Source organism: Strigops habroptila, chromosome 4 (genome assembly GCF_004027225.2).
Source record: "Strigops habroptila isolate Jane chromosome 4, bStrHab1.2.pri, whole genome shotgun sequence".
In the NCBI taxonomy this organism is placed as follows: domain Eukaryota; kingdom Metazoa; phylum Chordata; class Aves; order Psittaciformes; family Psittacidae; genus Strigops; species Strigops habroptila.
Genome location: NC_046358.1, coordinates 72,546,277 through 72,567,677, shown reverse-complemented (window position 1 = coordinate 72,567,677; position 21,401 = coordinate 72,546,277). Strand labels below are relative to the sequence as shown.

The following is a 21,401-nucleotide window of genomic DNA, read 5'->3' as shown; positions in this document are numbered from 1 at the left end:
TTAGAAGTGCTGCTACTAAAATGCTCCCAGGAAATTGCAGGAAGGATGCAGACACTTCATGGCAATATTCATTTTGTATTTAAGGTGACAACTTTTTAAAATTCAAACCACCATTCAGGTAGCCTTTTTGCAGTGCTTGTCTAGTTTTGGTTTTCAGAACATACCATCACCTAGGAGCACATACTGGAAAAGAAAACCTTTAAACCTATTTCCTTTCTTTCCTACTTCCCGTGACTCCAAACCAGGAGAAATCGAGGCTCTTGTGACCATAATGAACCCTCATATGTTGATGCTATTGACCTTTGTCAATCAGTTTCTGTTTCAGACTGACGAAATGTTTCCATGAAGGATGCTCTATCTTGAGGTTTTTCAGAGGGGAACAGCAGTTACAAGCCAGTGTACATAAAAGCCCAACTGACCACATCAGCAACAGCTTAAACTATCTATGTGATATGCAACAATAAGTGCACTGCCATTCTCTGTAAACCAGACTTCTCATAGGTACCTGCTGCTTGCTTGCTCGGACATACCACTTCAGATTTACTTGGGCTGAAAACTTTTGCCTGAGAAACATTACAATTTCCAGCTGAGTAATTTCCTTCCCTGCTGACCTTTTTTTTGGAGGACAGCATACCTGATCCCAAAGGACAAAACGGTAAAGAGAAATGAATATACTATCACTCGGACCTGGTTTTTGCCCTTTGGTGAAATGAATACCTGTTCCCTTCAGTTCCTCTAATATCTCAAATTGTCATGAACGTTCTCTTGCACAAATATCCACACATTCGGCCGCAGCACTGTGAAAACATTTCCATGTCTATATTCAACCATCTACACATTCAGGTATTTTAAAATGTTAGTGTTCACTTTGAATGGATTGCATTACCAATCAACTCTTCTCTTCCCCTGAGTTCATATTTTCATATTTAAAAAATGCCTTCCTTTATTTATCATTAAATTCAACTCTTAGTAAGAGTCTGCAAAAGGGAATAAAACAAGTCTTCAGAGCCTTCTACAATTAGCATACCCTCATCATGCCCCAGTAATTATCTCCCCTGAGATTTCAGTTGGGATGCCACACTGCTCTCATCACTGCTGCAATCCCATGGGGGAAATTAAGAGGCAAAACACCAAGATTACTCAGACACCACATTCACCATGCACACACCATTGAGCTCCCAGTCTTTCTGCGTTTGACTCTAGCCAACAAATTATTCGCCAGCAACCAAACCAGCACAGCTATATTTGTTCCATGCCACCGATGTCAGGTCAAAATGGGTTAGCATGAAACTTGTTCTTTATTTACAGGGAGGAAAAATTATTTACTGAATCAGTATTGCTCAGAGGATACAGGTACCAAGCTGCTTAGTATCAGGGAGAAGAGTGTTTGGTGTATTAAGAGGTTTTGCTCATGGTGCTTTTGTTCCTTTTTCTTCTCTCCTTTGCTGCCTCCCCCCAAATTTACCCAAGAGAAGTCAATTAATATTGTCTTCATTCTCCATTTAATGCCACTTCTCTGCCTGCAGGACTCCTTTGGTACATTATCCTTCTTGTCCCAGAAAATGCTTGACTCCTTTCCCAAGACCCTAACACCCTTTTTATCTTGGGGTGGCATAAAGAAGTCTGTAGACCAAGCCAAAGTGCTTCCAACCATTCTATCAAAAACGATGTAAGTTCTCTAATTTTAAAATTCAGGGCTACTAGAAAGAAAATGAACTCTACGCCAGCCAAAACCAGGAACCCAGTTCTCAGCTGCGCTAAGTCTGTTCACACTGTTATCCCAGAAATTGCCAATGGCCACTTCAAAACGATTGATACAGCTCCAACGGTATCCACCCCACTTGGTGTAAAAAAAGCACCCGCTGTGTCTAGAAAACAGCCTTCTTAAAAGCTCAGCAGTTTTTATCAGCTGTAGATGTTTCTGAGAACTGTGTGTAGCTGGGCTTCTCCAAGTTAAACCAGGAAATTTGGGTGCTACACTTACCCCCAGGACTACCTAGTGATGCGTTACAATTCCCTGCTTGATTTATACTGAATGGGCAGCAGTCACAGCCAAGTTTCAGGACTGTATGCTTGATAAATCACGACTAACACCACATTGTATTGCAGTAACCAACTGTTTATTTCACAGTTGCCAGCATTATGCAACTCTTCAGAAATATTCAGAAAAACAGATGTGCGGTACACAAAACCCATGACAGCCGTGTCCCCTCCTACATCAAGCTCCATGCAGTAACTTCTGATCTCAGATCTTAGAGAGCATCTGTAAAGTCCGCTGAAGTTGACTTTTTTGCTCACCTTTTAATGGGGGAAATGGATAAAGTATCCTATTTTTGGAGAATTACTTGAACACAATTCCATCACACATTCCCATTTGATGCCTTTCAATATTTAAACAATTTAAAAGTTCAAGGAATTAACATTTCCAAGTTGCAGGTTTATAAAAAAATCCTATTCAATAGAGAAGATAGTTTCCTCTTCTGTTGTTTTCCTTAAAACAGTTGCATGGAGAAAAATCCATGTTCCACCATAATTACTGGCCTACTGATCAATATATTATACACAAACCCAATTGTCATTTATGGTCAATTTTTTTTTTTATAATGTATTCCTTTCTTTTCTGTGCTATCTTTGTACATTCATAAAAGCCCAATCGCTTATACCTAGGAGCACTCCTAAACCTGCTGAAGTTCATAATCCTAAACAAAGATTGGACAGAGTTTTACCGAAAAAGGAACAGAATATGCATGCCCCTGTGTATGTGCATTAGTGTTATGAAATACATACCAAAAGCCAGTGCCAAAACTTCAGTTTAAGAATGTGTGCACAGAAGTACAGATAGTCTCATCCTTTCTACTCATCTGGAGTACCACGGCATAACCCACAAGCACGAGGTCCCTAGTAGCTAATCTCAGTGGTCTACTAAATACCTATGAAATAGTTTTCTGTTGTCCTTAGAGATACCCCCCATCCCAAATGGTTCTAATTATTTCCTCATCCCACCTCCTCCCTACTACATGTGATTTAGACTGGAATTAGACTGGAATTCCTGTATGTTTTAGGAAGTTGTACGAAGATCCAAAACAGGAACAAGCATGGACTGAATAAAATAGACTGTCAAAGCAGTAAACAATCCATAAAGCTTGTGTTTCTAACATCCAGTGGGTTTGTGAAGGGTGGGTTCACCAGGCTACCAGTTTGTGTGTAATACTGGTTTATGTGTAATACCAGTTTAGTAATATGGAAGAGCTGCTCGGAAACCCAGCTCTGCACACGCAGCCGTGGCATTGCACTCAGGACAGCGGATGCACAACCAGCTGCAGGTATGTCCTGCCTTTTGCACTAAAGCAACAAAACCCGAGAGATTAAGCTATTTTATAGAGGCTGGACGGGGGAATGCGAGGTGCTTGCGTGCTGGATTGCTGCTTCTACAGCAGTTAACGGCGTGGCTCGCATGCTGTCGTTGCTTTGATTGAAAGGAGCAGTGTGGCTGGGGGAGTTCGGGAGATTATTCTTACAGGAGCGTTTCTAGGAAATCGTGAGGTAAAGGAGTGCCTCGAACATGTGCAAAACGCCGGCATTTCCCTCTATTAGGATTTTTCCCGGTGCGATGCAAACAGACCGCAAAAAATGACAACTAATGTAAGAATGGCAGCGAGGGACTCGCAACGGCTCGGGTCCCCAGCGAACATCTCCCGGCCGGCCGTGCCCTTCCAGGCGCCGCCGCCATCTTCCCTCGGGCCTGGCCTGACCCCGGCCGCAGGCCGGGCGGAGGAATCCACCTCCAGGGGAGGCTCTGCCGCTCAGCGGTAGCGCGGCGGCCGCTATCACCGCACGCGTTCTGGCCCCGACAGCAGCGGCTGCGGGGAAGCCCGAGGCGGGGCAACGCCTCACCCCGCTCGGGGAGGGCCCCAGCGCCAAGATGGCAGAACCGCCCTGCCCTGCCCTGCCCCCGCGGGCAGCGCAGCCCGCCCAGCCCCGCGGCGGCCATGGCAGGACTCCGGGCCCCCAGGCAGCCGCCCCATGCCCTCGACAAGCACGACACCCCCGCCCCTGCTGCCGAGGGGCGCCGCCGGGCGGAGCCGCCCGCGGACCCAGCGCATCACACCAGGGGGCGGGACCAGCCCGCGCCGAGCGAGTTGAGCCCACTGCGCCTGCGCGGCGCGGCCGACGACACTGCGCATGGGTGTGTGACGGCGTAACCAATCTTGCGGCCGGGCACCCCCTGTTGGTGACGTCACGCCTGATTGACGTGCGTGCTGTCCAATGAAAGGTGGCGATGCCATCCCTATGAAGGGTGCCGGCGCAGCCGCAGCCAGTGGAACGCCGGGGGCGGTCGCTGGGCGGTGGGACGTTCCCGGGCGTTTCCGACGGGCTTTTACTGCGCTCGGGGCGGTGCCGGCGCTTAGTGTGTTTGGAGCCGGCGGTCGAGCGGCGGGGCTCGGCGGTATGGGGGTGAGGTAGAGCCGGCCCGGCTGCGGAGGACAGGCGAGCGCGTCTGACTGGCGGGGCCGAGCCTGCGCGGCGGCGAGGAGCGCGGAGCCGGCCGGAGGATGGAGGACAAGAAGGAAGAAGGCGAGGCGGAGATCCAGGAGCACGGGCCCGAGCACTGGTTCAGCAAGTGGGAGCGGCAGTGCCTGGCCGAGGCCGAGCAGGAGGAGGCGCTGGCTCCGGAGCTGCAGGACGAGGAGGCGGCGCAGCCTGAGCACAAGCAGCAGAAGCTCTGGCACCTCTTCCAGAACTCGGCCACCGCCGTGGCGCAGCTCTACAAGGGTGAGCGCCGTGGGAGAGGTGGGGGGGTACGGGGCTTGGCGGGCGGTGGAGCCCGGGCGCGGCGCGCTGGGGCCGAGGTCGGGCCCGGGGAGGTGGCGGCGGGGTGGGCGCCGCTGAGCCGCCGGTGGTGGGGTGGGAACGGGGCCGCGACGGCACAAAGGGGATGTGGCGGCCTGGGTAGAGGGAGGAGCGGGCTTCCGGCCCGGGGGCTCCGCGCCCGTCCATAGTGGCAGACGGGAAAACAAAATGGCGTGAGGGGGAGCCGCGGCCGCTGCCCGGACATCGCCCTTCGCGGCCTCCAGCGGAGCGGCCCAGGCCGCTGGAACAGTTGGGCCGGCGGCACCCGAGGGTTGGCTCTGGCGTCGGCCCGGCCTGCCCCCACCCCGGCTGGCGGACGGGTCGGCACGGGAGGGCGGCCGGTGGGGTTCGGCCCTGCTCTGCCGGCCCCGGGGCGGCAAGTCGCCTCGGCGGGGAGCCGCGCCGGGAGGGCCCCGGCCGGCGGGGGGAGCGCTGCGAATGCCCGGGGAACGACGGGCTCCGGGGACGGGGAGGGCGGGGGCCGGCCGGGAAGCCCGGCCCTGCCGGCGGCGGCTCCCGACGCCCAGCCCAGGGAAGAGGCTCCGACAAAATGGCGAAGTGAGGGGCCGGCCCCATTGTGCGGCGGGGGCTGCGGGCGGGGGCCGCGCAGGCCGCTTCCCCGGCAGGCTGGGGGCAGCGCTGCCGCCAGCCCTGGGCCCGGGCCGCTGCTGGCCCGCCCTTCTCGGCCCCGATCCCGAGTTGCCTTCAGAAGGTGGAACAAAATGGCGAAACCTAACATGGCCGTTCAGAGTTGGTGACTCCAAAATAAACAGCGTCTGTCCTTCCCTCCCTGCAGACCGGGTGTGCCAGCAGCCGGGGCTCTCCCTCTGGGTCCCCTTCCAGAACGCTGCCACTGCGGTCACCAACCTCTACAAAGGTAAGGGGCTGCCCTCCCCCTGCTGCCCCGGCAGCCTCTCCGCTGAGCCGGGCCCCACTCTGCCTTTTGCCCCGGCTTACTCATAAGCAGGACCTGTTAATGTCTCTTATTCACCCTGATAAAATCTAACCCGAGACTGCTTCCTGAATCTTGAAAGTTTTCCCTGGGCCACTTTAGCTGACAATAGCTGAATCTTTTCTGTTGCCTCATGTCAGTAACTAATAAATTAAAAGCTGTTTTACTTCGTGAACCTCAAAAGAGGGTATTTTTAACGTGTGGTGCAGTCTTGTGAATTCAAGGGAAGATGCAGCAGTTTATTAGAGTACTTAAATTTCCTGCATTTTGTTTTTTTTTGTGGTGTATTAAATAGCGAACCATAGTTTGGGTTTAGTGTTTGTAAAATTCTGCATAGATGTATGTGACAAAGTTCTGTCATCTTTGTGTCTTAAGTGACAGTGTCTTCTTAAGTAAGCTTACTAATTTATTCTAAGTGCTAGAATGTCATTATGACTGTGGCCAGGGTGGCTGTAACAAAGCAGTGTTAGCCAAAACTTAGCTAAGGGTGCACTCTGCATGTGGCTATGCTTTAGTGCTGTTCTGTGTGTTTCAGTCTGTCAGGATCTGTTTCTGAGCCCTGCTGTTCTTTGGGTTGTTGCAAGAGTTCTTGCGTGCAGAGGAAACACAGTGGCTTCCAATGTGTTTAAAAAAACTGTATGAAAACAGTAGAATGTAGAAATGGTATCTAGATCAGCGGAGGCTTAAACTGGCATGGTGTGATTCCCACTGTTAGTCTTTCATTCCTAGGAAAAACTTCTAAAGTTCCAAGTTGGTTTTTCTAGTTTGACTTTTTGAGTTGTGGGATGGTTGGGGTTGTGGCTTTTTTTTTTTTCTTCCCCCCCCCTCTCCCCTTGCCCTGTACAGCATTACCTGTAGTTCTGTCTGTATCTTTCATTTGTCTCCAGCTTTCCCATTTTGGCTTTGCCGTAAGCATTTTAACTTAGTAATGTGCTTGTGATGGCTGAGCAGGTTTCTGATAGATGTGGACAAAGCAAGGAGGAAATGTGGATGCATAAAGCTCTCTGCCAGAGACTTCTGTAGAAAGTGCATTTAAGTGTTGAGTATATATTACAGGTCATATAAAGGGGCAGCATGTCATATAACAGGGTAGGTTTTGGCCTGAGGGAGTGGGTCACTAGATAGTGGTCTGGGACATGAGTCACTTGAGCATGGTGCTAGAGTAGCAGCAGGTAGTGTTAATAAATTGCCTGGAATAATTGTAGTCTTTTTTTACAAATGGCATTGCTCTCCCTTGCAGTGTCTTTCCTACAAAGAATTAGGCTGTTTTTTAGTTAAATAATTTGATTACTTGTGCTATAGGCAAAACTAAGCCCTATTCTTCTGTAATAATGTGATTGACAGAAGAGTGTGTATGTGATGATTAGGGAAACTAGAATTTAAGTAGGAAGCTGTCTTCAGTCAGGTGTAATGTAATACTTCAGAAAGCAACACCTGAAACAAATCTTTTAAGCAGATCTTTAAGTGCTGAAGTACCTCTGTTACTCAGAACTGCTGTCTTTCAGTTCTAAATTTCTACTTCCAAATGGGTAGAAATTTGTTGAGAACACTGGCAAAACAGTCAGATACTGGCATACCGGATAAGTCAAAGTCTCTTAATGTGAATTTGCCTTCCCTAGTGATGAACATGGCTCTTTAAAAGTCTTCTGTTTCTCACATGCTCAGTAACATTTGTGTTTTGGAGGACTCTGTCAAAAAACTGGAGAGGTACTTGGTGTGGTAAACTAAACACCACAAACTGCCTCTTGCCCTGTCAGCTGGTTTCTGATCAGGTAAATGCTTGGATTTTTGAGGTGTCAGAATTCTTTTTAACAAGAGCTACATGAGGAATAGTGCATAAGCATAATAATGTTTAATATCGTGCACACTGAGAAAGTCTTGGATCATGAATTTCTCATTGGTGCTGGTGGTTGCATTTAAAGATATTTGATTATCATCCAGGTTGCACTGAAGAATTGAAGGCATGGCTTGTAATGTAGGATTCAGAATTTAAGGCCACTATAGAAAGTCTTAGGTATATAGTGGAATAAGATTTGTGAGGCTATAATTTACCTTATTTTTATATAAAAAAGCTGAATGTTTGCTAATGTTAATTTTCAGAATGTATGCAGTTTAAATGCTTACATTTTGCCAGCCTAACTTTTGTAAAGTAGTTCTAGCTTTTACCGTAAAAATCTAACCCTTCCTAGGGTGATGATGCTTAAAACTTGCTCAGGCTGCATCAGCAGTCAGGGAGTTTGACCTCGTAACTAGTTTATAGTTCTTTGTAAAGCATTTTCATGTACAAGGAAAGCAGGTTTTTGTTGTAAAGCTGGGCTCCTCATCTCACAGAAGGACTTTCTCATTTTATTTTAGGAAGTGATTAAAGGAATATTGTCAGTTTTCATATTGGCTCGAAAGTGTTTAGGTAGCTTTTACTGTGAGTGTATTAGAGTCTAAGCTGCTGTGGAGTATCAAATGGCTGGAGGAATGGTCTGTTGTGTTGCCATTGCTTTCACAGGAATTATCATTTGTAAATCTTCTAGCCTTTTGATTACAAACCAGCATAGGCAAAATACTCTTAGAGTGCTTGAAAGTACACTTAACGTGCTAGTTAGTCTATGTGTACCTGTGTAGCTTATATTCTAAACCCACCCCAAATGAAATTATCAGTTTGAGATGGTTTTTCACTATGTTGTGTTATGTTTGAAATGCTGCTTTCTGCTAGTGTAGATTTCAGTCTCTTTTGTGGACCATTGCAGTGGTGCCTTAAAATGTGAAACTAAGAATAGGACTTAATAGTGACGGGTTTTGTGTGTTTTTGTTGTGTGATAACTAGATTAGATAGGTAGGTCACTGTTCACCTGTAAACCAATATCTTGGAGAGCTGTTCTTTAAATAAATATTGTTCTGGGCAAATGGCTCTTATGTTGGACTTCAATTAGTAGAGCAAGTACATAAAAAGCTGCCTTAAATTGGCTCTGCCAGATGAACTATGGAAATAAAGTGAAATTGGAGTGGATATGTTGATGTCTTTTAATGGAGCAAGAGCAACATCACAATAATTATTATAAAACTGAAAAAGCTGTTCACAAAGCTCTAACAAATTTATGACAAACAGAATGGGCATAGTTGTGTAGTGAATATGGTTTTCTGGCTTGTTGCTGTTGGCTGAGGTATACTCAAACTAGTGCAAACTTCAGTACTTAAGTTTGAAAGCAATGTCATACAATGCATTTAGGTGTTTCTTGCAGGCACAGTTGTAACTGAGGTGAACAGTTATACTAATGGAGAATGGAATTGCATTTTGGAGAGGGATGAATTGCAAATAATGTTTAAAGCTTTTGTATATCAAATTTTCAATAGGGTCTAAATGGGAAAGGAAACTTTTTAGCCCTACTTTGTAAATGGTATGTTGCCTAATAGAAAGGCAATGGGGACACTTTAACTAGTTTTAAAACTGTGTCCTCTAGCGAATTGCCTCTGCAGTTGAAATTCAGATGAAACTAGGAGGACTCTAGAGAAATCTGAGTTTCCTGAAAATGCCTTGCCTTAAGAAAAGCTGTTATTTCTTTGTGGGGTTTCCTGACTATACTGGTGCACTTTGTGTGTCTCTTACAGTGCATTGTGTTGATTTGAGTAGCTTCCTCAGACTGACAAGCTCAAAGTGTGGTTTTAATGGCAATATAAGTGTTGTAAAAGGTGCTGTTGTACTGACCTGAAGTATGGTAAATGCTATTTTGGTGGTGCTAGAGTTACTGTTGACTTTCCAATTTATGAAGGGGTGCAACTCTAGCTAATGCTCTCTTTGGATTTAATAAGACTTTAATACTAGCTAATTTGTTATAGCTAACCTGGTACTATGTTACAATAACCTGTAGAAGAACTACTTCTTCCCCATGGTTGACAGGAAACGGTATCAGTGATGTGTCATACTATACATTGCTGTATCTGTAACACTAAAACGTTTTTCTGTCTCCTTGCAGAAAGTGTGGATGTCCATCAGCGAAGCTTTGATGTAGGAATTCAGATTGGCTATCAGCGTCGGAATAAGGATGTCTTAGCTTGGGTTAAAAAACGCAGAAGAACTATTCGTAGAGAAGACTTGATCAGCTTCCTATGTGGAAAAGTTCCTCCTCCAAGAAATTCTAGAGCTCCCCCAAGACTGACTGTAGTATCCCCTAATCGAGCTACTTCAACAGAAACTAGTTCATCTGTAGAGACTGATTTGCAACCCTTCCGTGAAGCCATAGCTCTGCATGGTAACAGTATTTCATTTCTTTCAATACTACTTGGTTAAAATTGTGGGGGGGAGGTTCTTAAAGCATGTCTGGCTCTTGGCCATTTTTGGTGCCGTATGTCATGTACCTGATGTTCCTGCTGAAGGTTTGGATTCCCTTAGAGAATGAGTGTTTGCATATGGAAGGTGCACTAGCTACTAAAAAGTTGCATAGTACAATATTTTGAATGAGGGAAAGATAAAAATGAGGCTTGGATCTGTAATATTGTACAGCAGTGAACTCAACAGCTAAGTATCAACTCTTGGTAGTGTGTTTGAAGCTTGACCAGATTTAGCACTTATACCAATGCTAAAGCAAATAGAGTTTTTTGAAAATGGTAATACTATGCTAGCAACTTTGGTAAATATTAAGATTTGGCTAGTAGCAAATAACTAGCCAACTTCTGTGAAGCTGGGGAGTGTGTGAAGCTCCTGTCTCTGGGCTACCATACTTTGCTCCTACTACCTTTGTTATTTGCTGGATAATGTGGTTTAGCATTCTACTTAAAGTACCCTAGAAAGGATACCTCACTTGCATGTCACTGCAATCATAGAATCATAGAATAGTAAGGGTTGGAAAGGACCTTAAGATCATCTAGTTCCAACCACCCTGCCATGGTCAGGGACACCTCGCCCTAAACCATGTGGCCCAAGGCTCTGTCCAACCTGGCCTTGAACACCACCAGGGATGGAGCATCCACAACCTACTTGGGCAACCCATTCCAGTGCTTCACCACCCTCACTGTAAAGAACTTCTTCCTTATATCTAATCTAAACTTCCCCTGTTAAAGTTTGAAGCCAATAATTGGGTCCTGTTTAGAACTTAGTGCTAATTCACTTTCAGGCTTAGATATCTTCAATGTTGTACTGAATTTCCTTCCTTGCCATCACCAGCAATGTTGGTAGTGTACCTTTTCTCTCTCTCAGATCTGAATATTCAGTAGTTTATTCTGTACTGGACTATTACCTAACAGGAACGTTTTTGTCACTTGCTTAAATTGTTCCTGAGGTGAAATGAAGCAGCTCACCTGTAGGATTTATACCATCTAAAATTCTAGAAGGTAGCAGATACCTTGAGGTATAAATAGTCGGCATTCTGAAAGAAAAAAATCAAGATATGTAGAAGTACAACCTGTGAAACTTAAAGGAAACTGTCTCAGTATTGTGTGGGGTGTGGAATTAATGAGTAAATTAGATGAGTGGATTCCTGAAAATGCAGTCTTTGCTTTTGCTATGCTGTGGTGATTTCTCAAGATACATAAGCCAGACACTGTTACTGTCTAGGTGACAGCCTAATTCTGATTTTATTTGCTGGCTGTTCTGTTGCCATTTAAATCAAGCATGCTTCCACCCAGTCATGCAGTTTTTGGCAGTTTTCCTCCTCATATTGGAAGTTGGATAGAGAATTTTGTGCACCAGTACTGCTTATTCAGTAGGTAAAGCTAGTTTTGTGAGAACAACTGCAGAAGCAGGCTCTTGCCTGATATGATATACACCCTCTTAAAAAAAAAAAATAATCTTGTTTTCTGACACCATAGTTGAGTCTGGTGTGCAGTTGGCTTTGTAATGGTAAAAGCTTACTCTCAGGTGGGAGTAAGCTAGTAGACTTGCTTCAGCACAGTGAGCTCTTGAGCAGAATAAACTTGGGCCTTTTTATTGGTAATATGGCTCCCATGTACTATTGTTTCTTAGCATCTGCTTTGTATAGAGGTGGTTCATGGAAGTCACTTCTCTATCTCATGGTTCAAGACTCCCATGCTATAAAGCTTTCTTTCATATTTCATAACCTAATACACGTTTGTGAGGACTGCAGGAAGTTCCTCACTGGCACTGCAGGGGCTGGAAGTGCACTCTTCCCCTCATCAGCTGGGTGTCCAGATTAAATGTCAGTCACCTTCTGGATTCAGTTCTCCTGATATTGGTTTCAGTCTGGTCTTTGACACAAATGCTTTTGTGCTAAGCCTTTAGTAACTGGGGTTGTATTTGGCCTCAACTGTTTTTAGGTTGTCTGCAATATCTGCATTCATCCAGCTTCTCCCCATCTTTATCATTAATGAAGTTGTGGATGATCTCCCAAACTATATTTCTATTTACCATAGGGCTTCTCAGAGCTATGTTTTGATTTTGAAATCTGTGTAGGATCTTCAGGTGTGTATGGATGAATGCCCTCTTTAGGGCTATGCTTATCTTCATTTCTGGCAGTCATTTGCTGCTTCTAGGTATTGTGAGGATACAACCTGATGATGGTGAGTGGCAGTCTCAGTAAGTAATCAGGACTAAGGCTTTAAGGGGTGCTTTGACTGGAATGTAAGGGAGCAAGGCTTTGTTTTGTGCTGGTAGGCTTCCTGTGGGAATGGTGTAATTTATTGGTAACATGGATGGGCTGAATTAGATTTGAGGGATAATGCTAGAGCTTTGCTGCCCTGAGCAAGACCTCTTTTAGTGAGGCATGAGTAGGTATGAATCTGTGACACCAAATAAAGCTTGGTGGAAGTGGAGTTGGCTCATTTGCTTCTCAAAATAAGACCATGGCGCTGCAACTTGCTGATCTTGCTCTTTGGGGGAAATAACTAATTTGATAACCTATAAATTCTTCACAGTCAAGTCTTAAAACTTTGATAGAAGCTGTAGTCACCAAGTAGCTAATAACTAAATATTTCCTGGAATACACAGTTCTAGGTGTATACCCTTAGACAAAGCATCAGAGAAGAGTATCTTCAGATACCAGTACAATCTTAAAACTGTATGCTGCATTTGAAAAGAAATCTGTTAATATTAGATTCTTAGCCTTTTATGTCAAACGCTGTTATAGCTGACCTATAATATAGCTCTGTGAGGTAGTTGACAGTTTAACCAAAGCTAGGGATTTTCAACCCAGTATTTAATCTTGTGATATTAGTTATCATAGTCTTTGTGCTGTAAAGAAACTTTCCTACTGTTGTGCTTTCAAGATTTGTTACAGTAGCTAAAAGCAAAATGATCATGACGAAACTATACTGACACAAGAATGTTTAAGGTGTATATGATCTGCCTTTTCCTGAAACTCTATGGCATGTATGCTGTGTAGCTGTTACTGAAGTCTTTACCTTAAGTGTACCTTAAAGGGTGCTAGAGAGTGGGTTTTTGGGTCTAAGTAGTCTCTTGAGAGTGTGAACTCTGGCAAATTAAAACAATAATCTTTGCCTTTAATATCAGCTTTGTTATTGTGCTGATTGGTAGCCTTTGAAACAGCATGGGTGGAAACTTGAACTGTGGATACCTAAAAATAAAGTCTTCAAGAAAAGCTGAGTAGGTAGCTCAAGATAATATATGCTGTTTTACTCTAAACTTAAGTGGACTTTGAAACTTGAGAAATTCTGCAACTGATGATGCAGGATTTAAAGAATTGGACCTTAAGAATGAGGCCTTTTACATGTGGTAGAAGATAAATACCTTTATTGTTTAACATCGCAAAGTCAGATTTTCAACTTTCACTGGTCCCTAATACATCATTGCAGTTAGCATGGGGTATGGGTGTATTTTCACCTGCTGTTTGGATGTGTATTGCCATATCCAGTTCTGTAGGAGAAGAGTTTCGAATGACAGAATTGCATCAAATGAGCTAAGAGGCATGAGATTCCTAAAAGCTGATGTGTACCAGGTCACTTGCTGCCTGGCTGTAGCCAGCATATGAAGTCTTGCAGTGCTGGTGGTTGTGCACAGTCCATGTTTTAAATAATGCTTTGGCCTTTTATTGTAGGATGTGCTCCATGTTTTATAAACTATTCTCCCAGTGCAAGAGGAGAAAATGCTATGATTTGAGGAAGGGGAAGAAGCAAGCTTGGGAAGGCAATGCAGAAATACATTAGATGTGAACATTCTTAACTAAAAATTAAGTGAATGGGCAACATGGTGAGGGAGTCTTAGGGTGGTGGGTTTTTTTTAAGAGACTTTAACTTCCATTAGGCCTCTTTATTCTCTTAAAGTATTAAACTGCAATGTAAGACATTAGCAGTTGTTACTGGGGTGGAGAAGCATCATGTGGTAGAAGAGTGGATGGGAGAGCAGAGCTTAGATTAGTTTGAGAGTTTAAGTTAAAGGTTGTGTGTGTGTGTATAGGTACATATATATAGCTATCATAGTTGTGTGTTGGTAGGTACTGCTAAACTTGCTCTTTGAGCAGTTCTGTGAAAGGGTATGAGACAGAGGAGTGACAAGGATATATCTGCATGCTGTGTTGTAGTTATCTGGGGTTAACTAATTCTTGCTTCAGTCACATTTAAATGTGAATGGTTGTTGATTCTTCCTGATTAAAACTTCTGGAAAACAATAGTTAATACTGTTACTGTAGTGAACAGTAGTTATCCAGTATCTTGTACTGTGGTAGTGGCCTGAATAACCATGTCCATTATGAGTTATAGTGCTGATAAAATGCCACTTCCAGTTTATTAGGCCAGTGTTGATAAACCTGCTAATGTTGAGTTGACAGCTTTATCTACCTTAAGTATTTCATACTTCATAAAACAGACCTTTAGCCAAGCATTCTAATAACTTGGTAGTTTTTGGAGAGTACTTAGTTACAAATTAGCTATCGTTGGTCACAGTTTCTATAAACTGCAGCTTTTCCTACTAGTACTACAATGATTTAGAATGTAGCTTCAAATAAAAGCAGTGTTTTGTGAAATTATTGGCTATGAAATGCCATATTGTTCATGACTGAAAGATACAACAGGAATGAGAATACTGCAGAATATTTCAGATATGCCCTCCATTTCAGTCCTTTGAAGTTTGAAGAGTGCCATGTGTCTGTCTTAAAGGCCTCTAGTAAAAAAGGAAATGTGAGGCTTAAGAGGTGGTCGTGAGATCTACTCTAGTAGCTGTTTGATCTCTATACTGTTGTATAGACAACTGATGTGCCTGTGATTAGGTCATGTTAATCATGATAAAGAAATCTGAGGTTGTGAAATAGTGTTGCTAACAGTCATCTTACTATTTCCTAGTACCTACTACTGCTTGATTTATTGCTTTAAATGGTTAAATGCTTCGGGAAGAGGTCAGAGTACACTGAAAACTTAGACTCTGAATAATTCACAATAAATGGGTCTTCTGAGGATTCTTCTTTGCATTACAACAACTTTCCAAGAAAAAATGAACTGTGGATCACAGCTCCTGAAAGATGCTTTCTCTGTCAACAAAAGAAGTAGATCTTCTCAATTGCATTGCTGACTGTCTTCAAAAATGTTGCTTCCATGAAGTGGCAACTTGGTGTCTCAGTGCATGCCTTGAATTTTCTTTCTGACTCTTCCATGTTAGCTTGATTACCCAATCCTAAACTGTGATCCAAATGTTTCATTTGACAGTTCTGCTCTCTTGGATTGATGTGTAGTGCTATGAAATATGGTTAACTGCCAGTAACTGATACCAAATTGTCACTCAGTCTGTTACCATACTTGGTAATGACTGTTACTCACTAGTTCAGTATTAAATACCTGTATGAGATACAAGATTAAACTGCAACTGGAAGTCCATGTAGTGATACAATTTCCTTGTACTCCTATCTTAGTAATAATTCAAAACTACTGCCTCTGACATGAGGTTTGATTGAAGGCTTTAGCTGCTTAATTATCTCCTGAAGGTTGTTTCTGTATTTAAATGTACAATGATTCAGTATTTCCTAAATATTGAAAAGTCAATGCCTGCTTGAGGCGCATTGCTTGTGAACCTTGCAGCTTGTTTAAGAATATGCTGCAGCATTTTGCAGATGCATCTTTTAATTCTGACTTCATCTACTATTTAAAAAAATGCTTGTTATTGAAAAGGCTCTGCTTCAACACAGTTCCTGAGTGATACCAAAAAATGTATTCTCACATCACATTTCAGTTTTGGGGTTTGTTTTGAATATTTCTTACTTGGGCAGTAGACAGAATGAAAAGATGTCATGATAAAACTTGGTTAGTATATTACCCATTTGGTTATGGGTTATGTAAGAGCAAATAACTACTAAGTAGTGTAAATAGTTGATTCTCAGTGGAAGTACAATGCTAAACTTGTGTCCAGAGCTTGGAATAGTGAGATGAGGGAAGTCTCTGCAGTCAGTTTGGATTGGAAACTGTTACTTTCTGTGTACTGTTTTCTTACAATTTAAATGTGCAGGATAAATTCTTTGTCTAATGTATGTTGTGCCTGTTGAAATGGAACTTGCTGTTGTCTTTGAATTGTGAAGTGATGTTGCATGTTGGTGGCCTATCCGAGCTATAGTCTCAAAATTATATATTTTGCTCATACATCTGTCAGCAATTGGCTGCTTTACTTTCTTTGGTAGATGTATAGGATCCTCTTTTTGTAATGGTTTTGAGCTTGACCTTAATCCTGGGAGTATTGGAACAAACCTTCTTTCTAAATTACCTTTTCATTCAGACAGCTTCTGCTGTTTAAATAATTTCTGGCATTGTGAATGAAGGGTGATTTTAATGTTAAAACCTGCAGGGTCCCTATCAGACTTAAGACCATGCTTCTGAGTTGTTGGAATGCTGTTTAGAGCTGTAAGCAAAAGCTCTAAGGAAGCATCAGTGATGTGTGGCTGGTTCTACTAGTGGTTGTATAATGCCCAATCTGTGTTTGAAAGAAAAAAAAAAAAGTATATCCTGTGCTGTTAGCAGGTCTAAGCTTCAAATGTTCTTTCAACAGTGATACAAGTTGGCCTGTTGTATCCTGACTTGTATATCAACCTGCCATTGCTGCAGATGGTTTTAGAATGTACCTTCTAATCGAGGTTTCTAGCAACTGATCTAGTAGCTCTAGCAGTCTTCACAGAGCCTCTGAAAAGGCTTATTTGGCCTGCCAGCAGCTAATAGGGTTGTTAGGCTTTACTTGTCAACATGTGAGTTCTGGCTGCCTTCTTGACCATATATGAAAATATGTATTAAATGGCTTTGCACATAGGGTGTATGGTGGCTGGACAGAGGTATAGAGTATGTGAGACTGGAGAGAACCTCAGAGGTCAAGATTTTGCAGGGTACTGAGGCAAATCTTCCTGGACAGCTTACGATTTGCTGCTTCTTATTGCTAGAGAAATACATAGATTGTGCTGTTCATCTTCTTACGTGACTTGTGCTTGACACTAGCTTTGATAGTTTATTTCTAGGGCCAACAGATGCTCTTATACTTTACTAATACTACTCGGATTTGAAGCAGTTATGATAGCAAAGGTGTTTGTCTTGCTTCTGAGCTCCTGTTTACCTACAAATAGAGCCTGAATTCCAACTTGACAAGAGTTGTTAGGCTTTTGTATACTAGCCCTTACTAAACTTGTTTTAGTATGTCCTACTTTTGCAAAGTTGTAATAGTAACATTACAGAAGACAAAGTATGTAGTATGAAATTCATTATTTTCTTGTATACAGCCTTGTTTCTACATGAAACAAACTTCTGTTTATTTAAACACTTTAATAATCTGAGTGCAGACTGAAGTATTTGCAGGGTACCTGTGACAGTGTTTTGGATCAACCTGTCAGTAGCAAATTTGGGGGGGTTGTCTTGTCTTGCTTGGCTTGTGTAAGTGCTCTTCTGAATTCTGGTAATACTAATGTGTTGGCTAATAGTGTTTAGCCATGAAATAAAGCTTTAACTTGCAAAACTAGCTCTTGTATACCTGTCAGATCTGCTGTCATACTGCATTTTTCTTTAGAACTAGTGACTGAGGCAGTGAAGGGGAGCAAAGTGGTGGTGGTTAAAACAAGACCAAATCAGGTCGACCTGGATGCCCTTGGTAGTGGATTTTCCTTCTGTGTAACTACTGGTCTAGCCTTTTATATTGAAATGGTCTACTCTGAGTATGTACACATTTTGAGCAGCATGTCATGTTTATGAAGTTAGCATTTGTCATAGTGTACTGTTACAACTTGGTGTATAAGCTTACCTTAATGTCATAAAAAGCAGTTCTGGTAATTTTTAAATGAATTAAAAGCTGGGAAGGTGTGGTCTGGATGTCAAGGAAGTGTGGCACAAATAGTAGGATGAAGTGCCTTTAACTTGTCTCTAGAAGTCAGATAAGTGTCATCCCTTCTGCCATACGTGGGAAATTAACTTTTCTTTACTGTTTGACCTAAATACTTCCTCTTTTTTTCCTCCCTAGGTCTCAGTGGTGCAATGGCTAGTATAAGTGTTCGCTCAAGTACCCCAGGCTCACCCACTCATGTGAGCAGTGGCTCCAATGCTAGTCGAAGGAGAAATGGACTTCATGATGTTGATTTGAACACTTTCATATCAGAAGAAATGGCACTCCACTTGGACAATGGTGGAACTAGAAAGCGTACCTCAGCCCAGTGTGGCGATGTCATTACAGACTCACCAACTCATAAACGCAACAGAATGATCTAAACTGCAAAAACTTCAAACCCACCATGCTGCTTGAAAGCCACTTGATCCTCAGAGTACTATTGAAAAGGAAACATGAGGCCATCTTTCCATATTCACTGTTTAAGACAAATGAATTCAATAATTGCCATAAAGGAAATTTTAGATATTACATTAGATGCCTCTTGTAACTGCAGCTTTCTTAAACTATATTCTTAGCAGAGGACATCAGATATTGTGTAGTAGTTAGCAAGATCATCATAGGCAAACATGTATCTGTTCCAAGGCTAAAAGTGACCTTACTTGTATTCTTAAAGGGAAAGGAAATTTCAGATGTTTATTTGGTTATAAAATGCCTTTTTTTTTTTTTTTTTTTGTCCTTTATTTTTTGCTGTGTTAAGTATTAGCTTAAACAGTATTGCCAGTTTGACTGAAATTGTCTACAACATGACTTGGCATCTTTGTCAAAACTGCAGGCTTCCATTTTTGCAGCACTACCATGCACCTAGTTTCTATATAGTAACAGTGTGCAAGTTATAAATATTGGACTGTACCCTTTTTAGTTTTAAAAGCAGTTGATAACTCTGGTTATTGTGTGATAATGTTAAGAGGTGCTATGATGGTCATGCAATTAATACTTAATATTGACTCAATACAAGGATCTTCATTGGATTCACTTTGTGTGTTTTAGTGCTCTGAAGTAGCAATATTAAACTTTTCCCCAATTAACTTCATAGGCTTTTAAATTGGTTTAATAAAATATATGTACTTATTGGTATTATCCTTGTGCTAATCTTACACAGTGCAGACTGCACCAGTGCGGACCTAAGTTTAGAGAAAGATGTCCTGTAATTGGAAAATAGGCTTTTCTGTTCAGTATTAGGGGTAGGTTTTGTGTACACCCATATCCCATTTTACATTTCTTGTGAAGTAATTCCCCATTGCTGGGGAGGGGTGGGAGGAGTGGGAATGAGGGGGGAATAGTTGGAAAAGGGGTGTGTTCTAACAAGTAAGACTGCTGGTCACATGTGGAAACTTGGACTAACTTAAATGAGATTCTGTGTGATGCATGTCACTCCCTCCTGAAGGAGATGGCAGGTTCTGTGAAGTGCTAAGAAAATAATTTAAAACTGGAAGTTGATTATAAAGCTCTGGATAAACATGCCATAAGGATGAATTACAAAGGATAAATGGCTTTCTCTGTGTTGAGCTTACATTCATAGGATTGAACTCTGGCTGCTGTAACTTAAGCATAGTCTAAAACTGAACTAGAGATCAAGACTGATCTGCTGCAAATCCGTTTCTGAATGGTGAAAGAAGTGTTGGGCTCAGTGTCCTAACTGTTTTTACATGTAGATGCAGCAAGTCTTTGGTGGAGAGCTCTGGCTCTTAGAGTCTCTAAATCTCTAGATTTAGCAAAGGAGTAATCCAGGAGGAATAAGAAAATGAAGAGCTCCAAACCTGAAATTTGGGGAGGGGTATTTAGTGAGGTGGTATGCATGCTTTAACTGGAAGCAGAGGCTGATTCTTGGATGAAATGCAGCTATGCTAGATTCACTGTACTAAAAAATTGCGGTGGTCTAGCTAAGTTAAGGCACCTTGAGCTCTGTGTTAATACACAACTCTTCAGAACTTTTGCTTACATGCTTGTGGAGTCAGATTTTTTTTTTTTTTTGTATTACATTCCCTGTTTGAAGCAGACTTCACTGTAATTTTGCTCCTTTTTACCTTGGTGTCCTCTCATAAGTGTTCTGTAGTCAAGGCAAGACAGCAGTGATGTGTTAAATGCTCAGAATTCAAGGCGCTCTACTAAGAGCATGATCTCCTTGCTGTGTGGTGCTTCCATCAAATTTCTTTACATTGAAGAGCTCTTGAAGATGTTGACAGTTGCACAATACTGTAGCTAGAGGTTCTGTGATTTATGGGACAAATTGACCTGTCCAAAGCAAGATGGTAAGAACTGTTCAAAACCTCCACCTGTGTTACATAGCTGAACTTGCACATCACCTGAAGACTTGGTATACATTAATTTCAGTTACTGCTATTAATGGCAATTCATAAGACTTATTTTATGTAAAATATTAATACTGCGTAAAGCTAGTTTTCATTTGGAGACTGCATTTTCCACAAAGATTTTTGAAGATGGTACCTAAATACATCTGTTAGTATTTATTAGGCTGTTGGCAGAGGGATTTTTCTGTTCCAAAAGGAAAATCTGGGGAAGGACATGTGTGGGAACCATTTTTCAGCTCTTCTGTTTATTCATTAACTGGCTTGTACAAGTAAGATGCTTATGCTCTGTGATTTTTAACACTTTAATATCACCTGTAGTAAAGGTAACAACACATTGTTATCAGTTCTGCATATGTAGACTGAACTGTAACAGAGCTTCTGGTCAATACACAGAGCCTGTTCAAATTACTACTTCCCTTCCTTGCAGTGAAATAAATCCTGTTAATGCTTTGAAGCATTAATTCAGTCTAGTACCATCTAAAACTAAATTTGTCTGGCTTATGATTTAATTTGTGCCATTTTTCTTTGGAAGAAAGCGGGCTTAGATATTAAACTGGTTGCATTAATGGTTTTTTTTTTTTTTTTGCTTGTACCTTAAATATTTGGCAACTTTTTGATTGCTTTTTGTTTAGCCCCCACTGTTGTTTGCTCTTTGTTAACCTCTGCCAGAATGATCAAAACTGCATGTATTCACCTGGTAAACACAAGGAGAACAGGTTGTCTCTTAAGGAAAAAAAAAAAATAAAAAAAAAGTCTCATACCTTTGCTTCGAAGACTATTTCTTGTGCCAGTGTAGAAAATTGATGTTCTGGAAATAGCTTTCAGCTGTTATCCAAACCATAGCTCCTGGAGCCAGAAGTGAGTTGATTTTCTGTAAGAAACACTGAACTGAACTATTTAGTTTGGTAAAAAGGTGCTTGCTTTTGCTTTCTCCTATGAATCATACAGTTGACCAGTCTCTTCTCTATGTACATCAGATCTAACATGAATGTGC

General features: G+C 42.3%; 1 protein-coding gene across 2 annotated transcripts; it reads left to right on the top strand.

Annotated features, from left to right (window-relative positions):
* Positions 1–4,325: 4,325 nt before the first annotated feature.
* C4H16orf72 (chromosome 4 C16orf72 homolog) lies at positions 4,326–21,136 on the top strand. Of its 2 annotated transcripts, XM_030482082.1 has the most exons (4): positions 4,326–4,773; positions 5,648–5,728; positions 9,769–10,044; positions 18,174–21,136. In XM_030482082.1, exons 1-4 carry the CDS (start codon positions 4,554–4,556, stop codon positions 18,416–18,418), a joined length of 822 nt encoding a protein of 273 aa, XP_030337942.1. In that variant the 5' UTR covers positions 4,326–4,553; the 3' UTR covers positions 18,419–21,136. The 2 variants fall into 2 exon arrangements, with proteins under 2 accessions (XP_030337942.1, XP_030337943.1); XM_030482083.1 differs by lacking the exon at positions 5,648–5,728 and having other exon boundaries at positions 4,330–4,773.
* Positions 21,137–21,401: the final 265 nt, after the last annotated feature.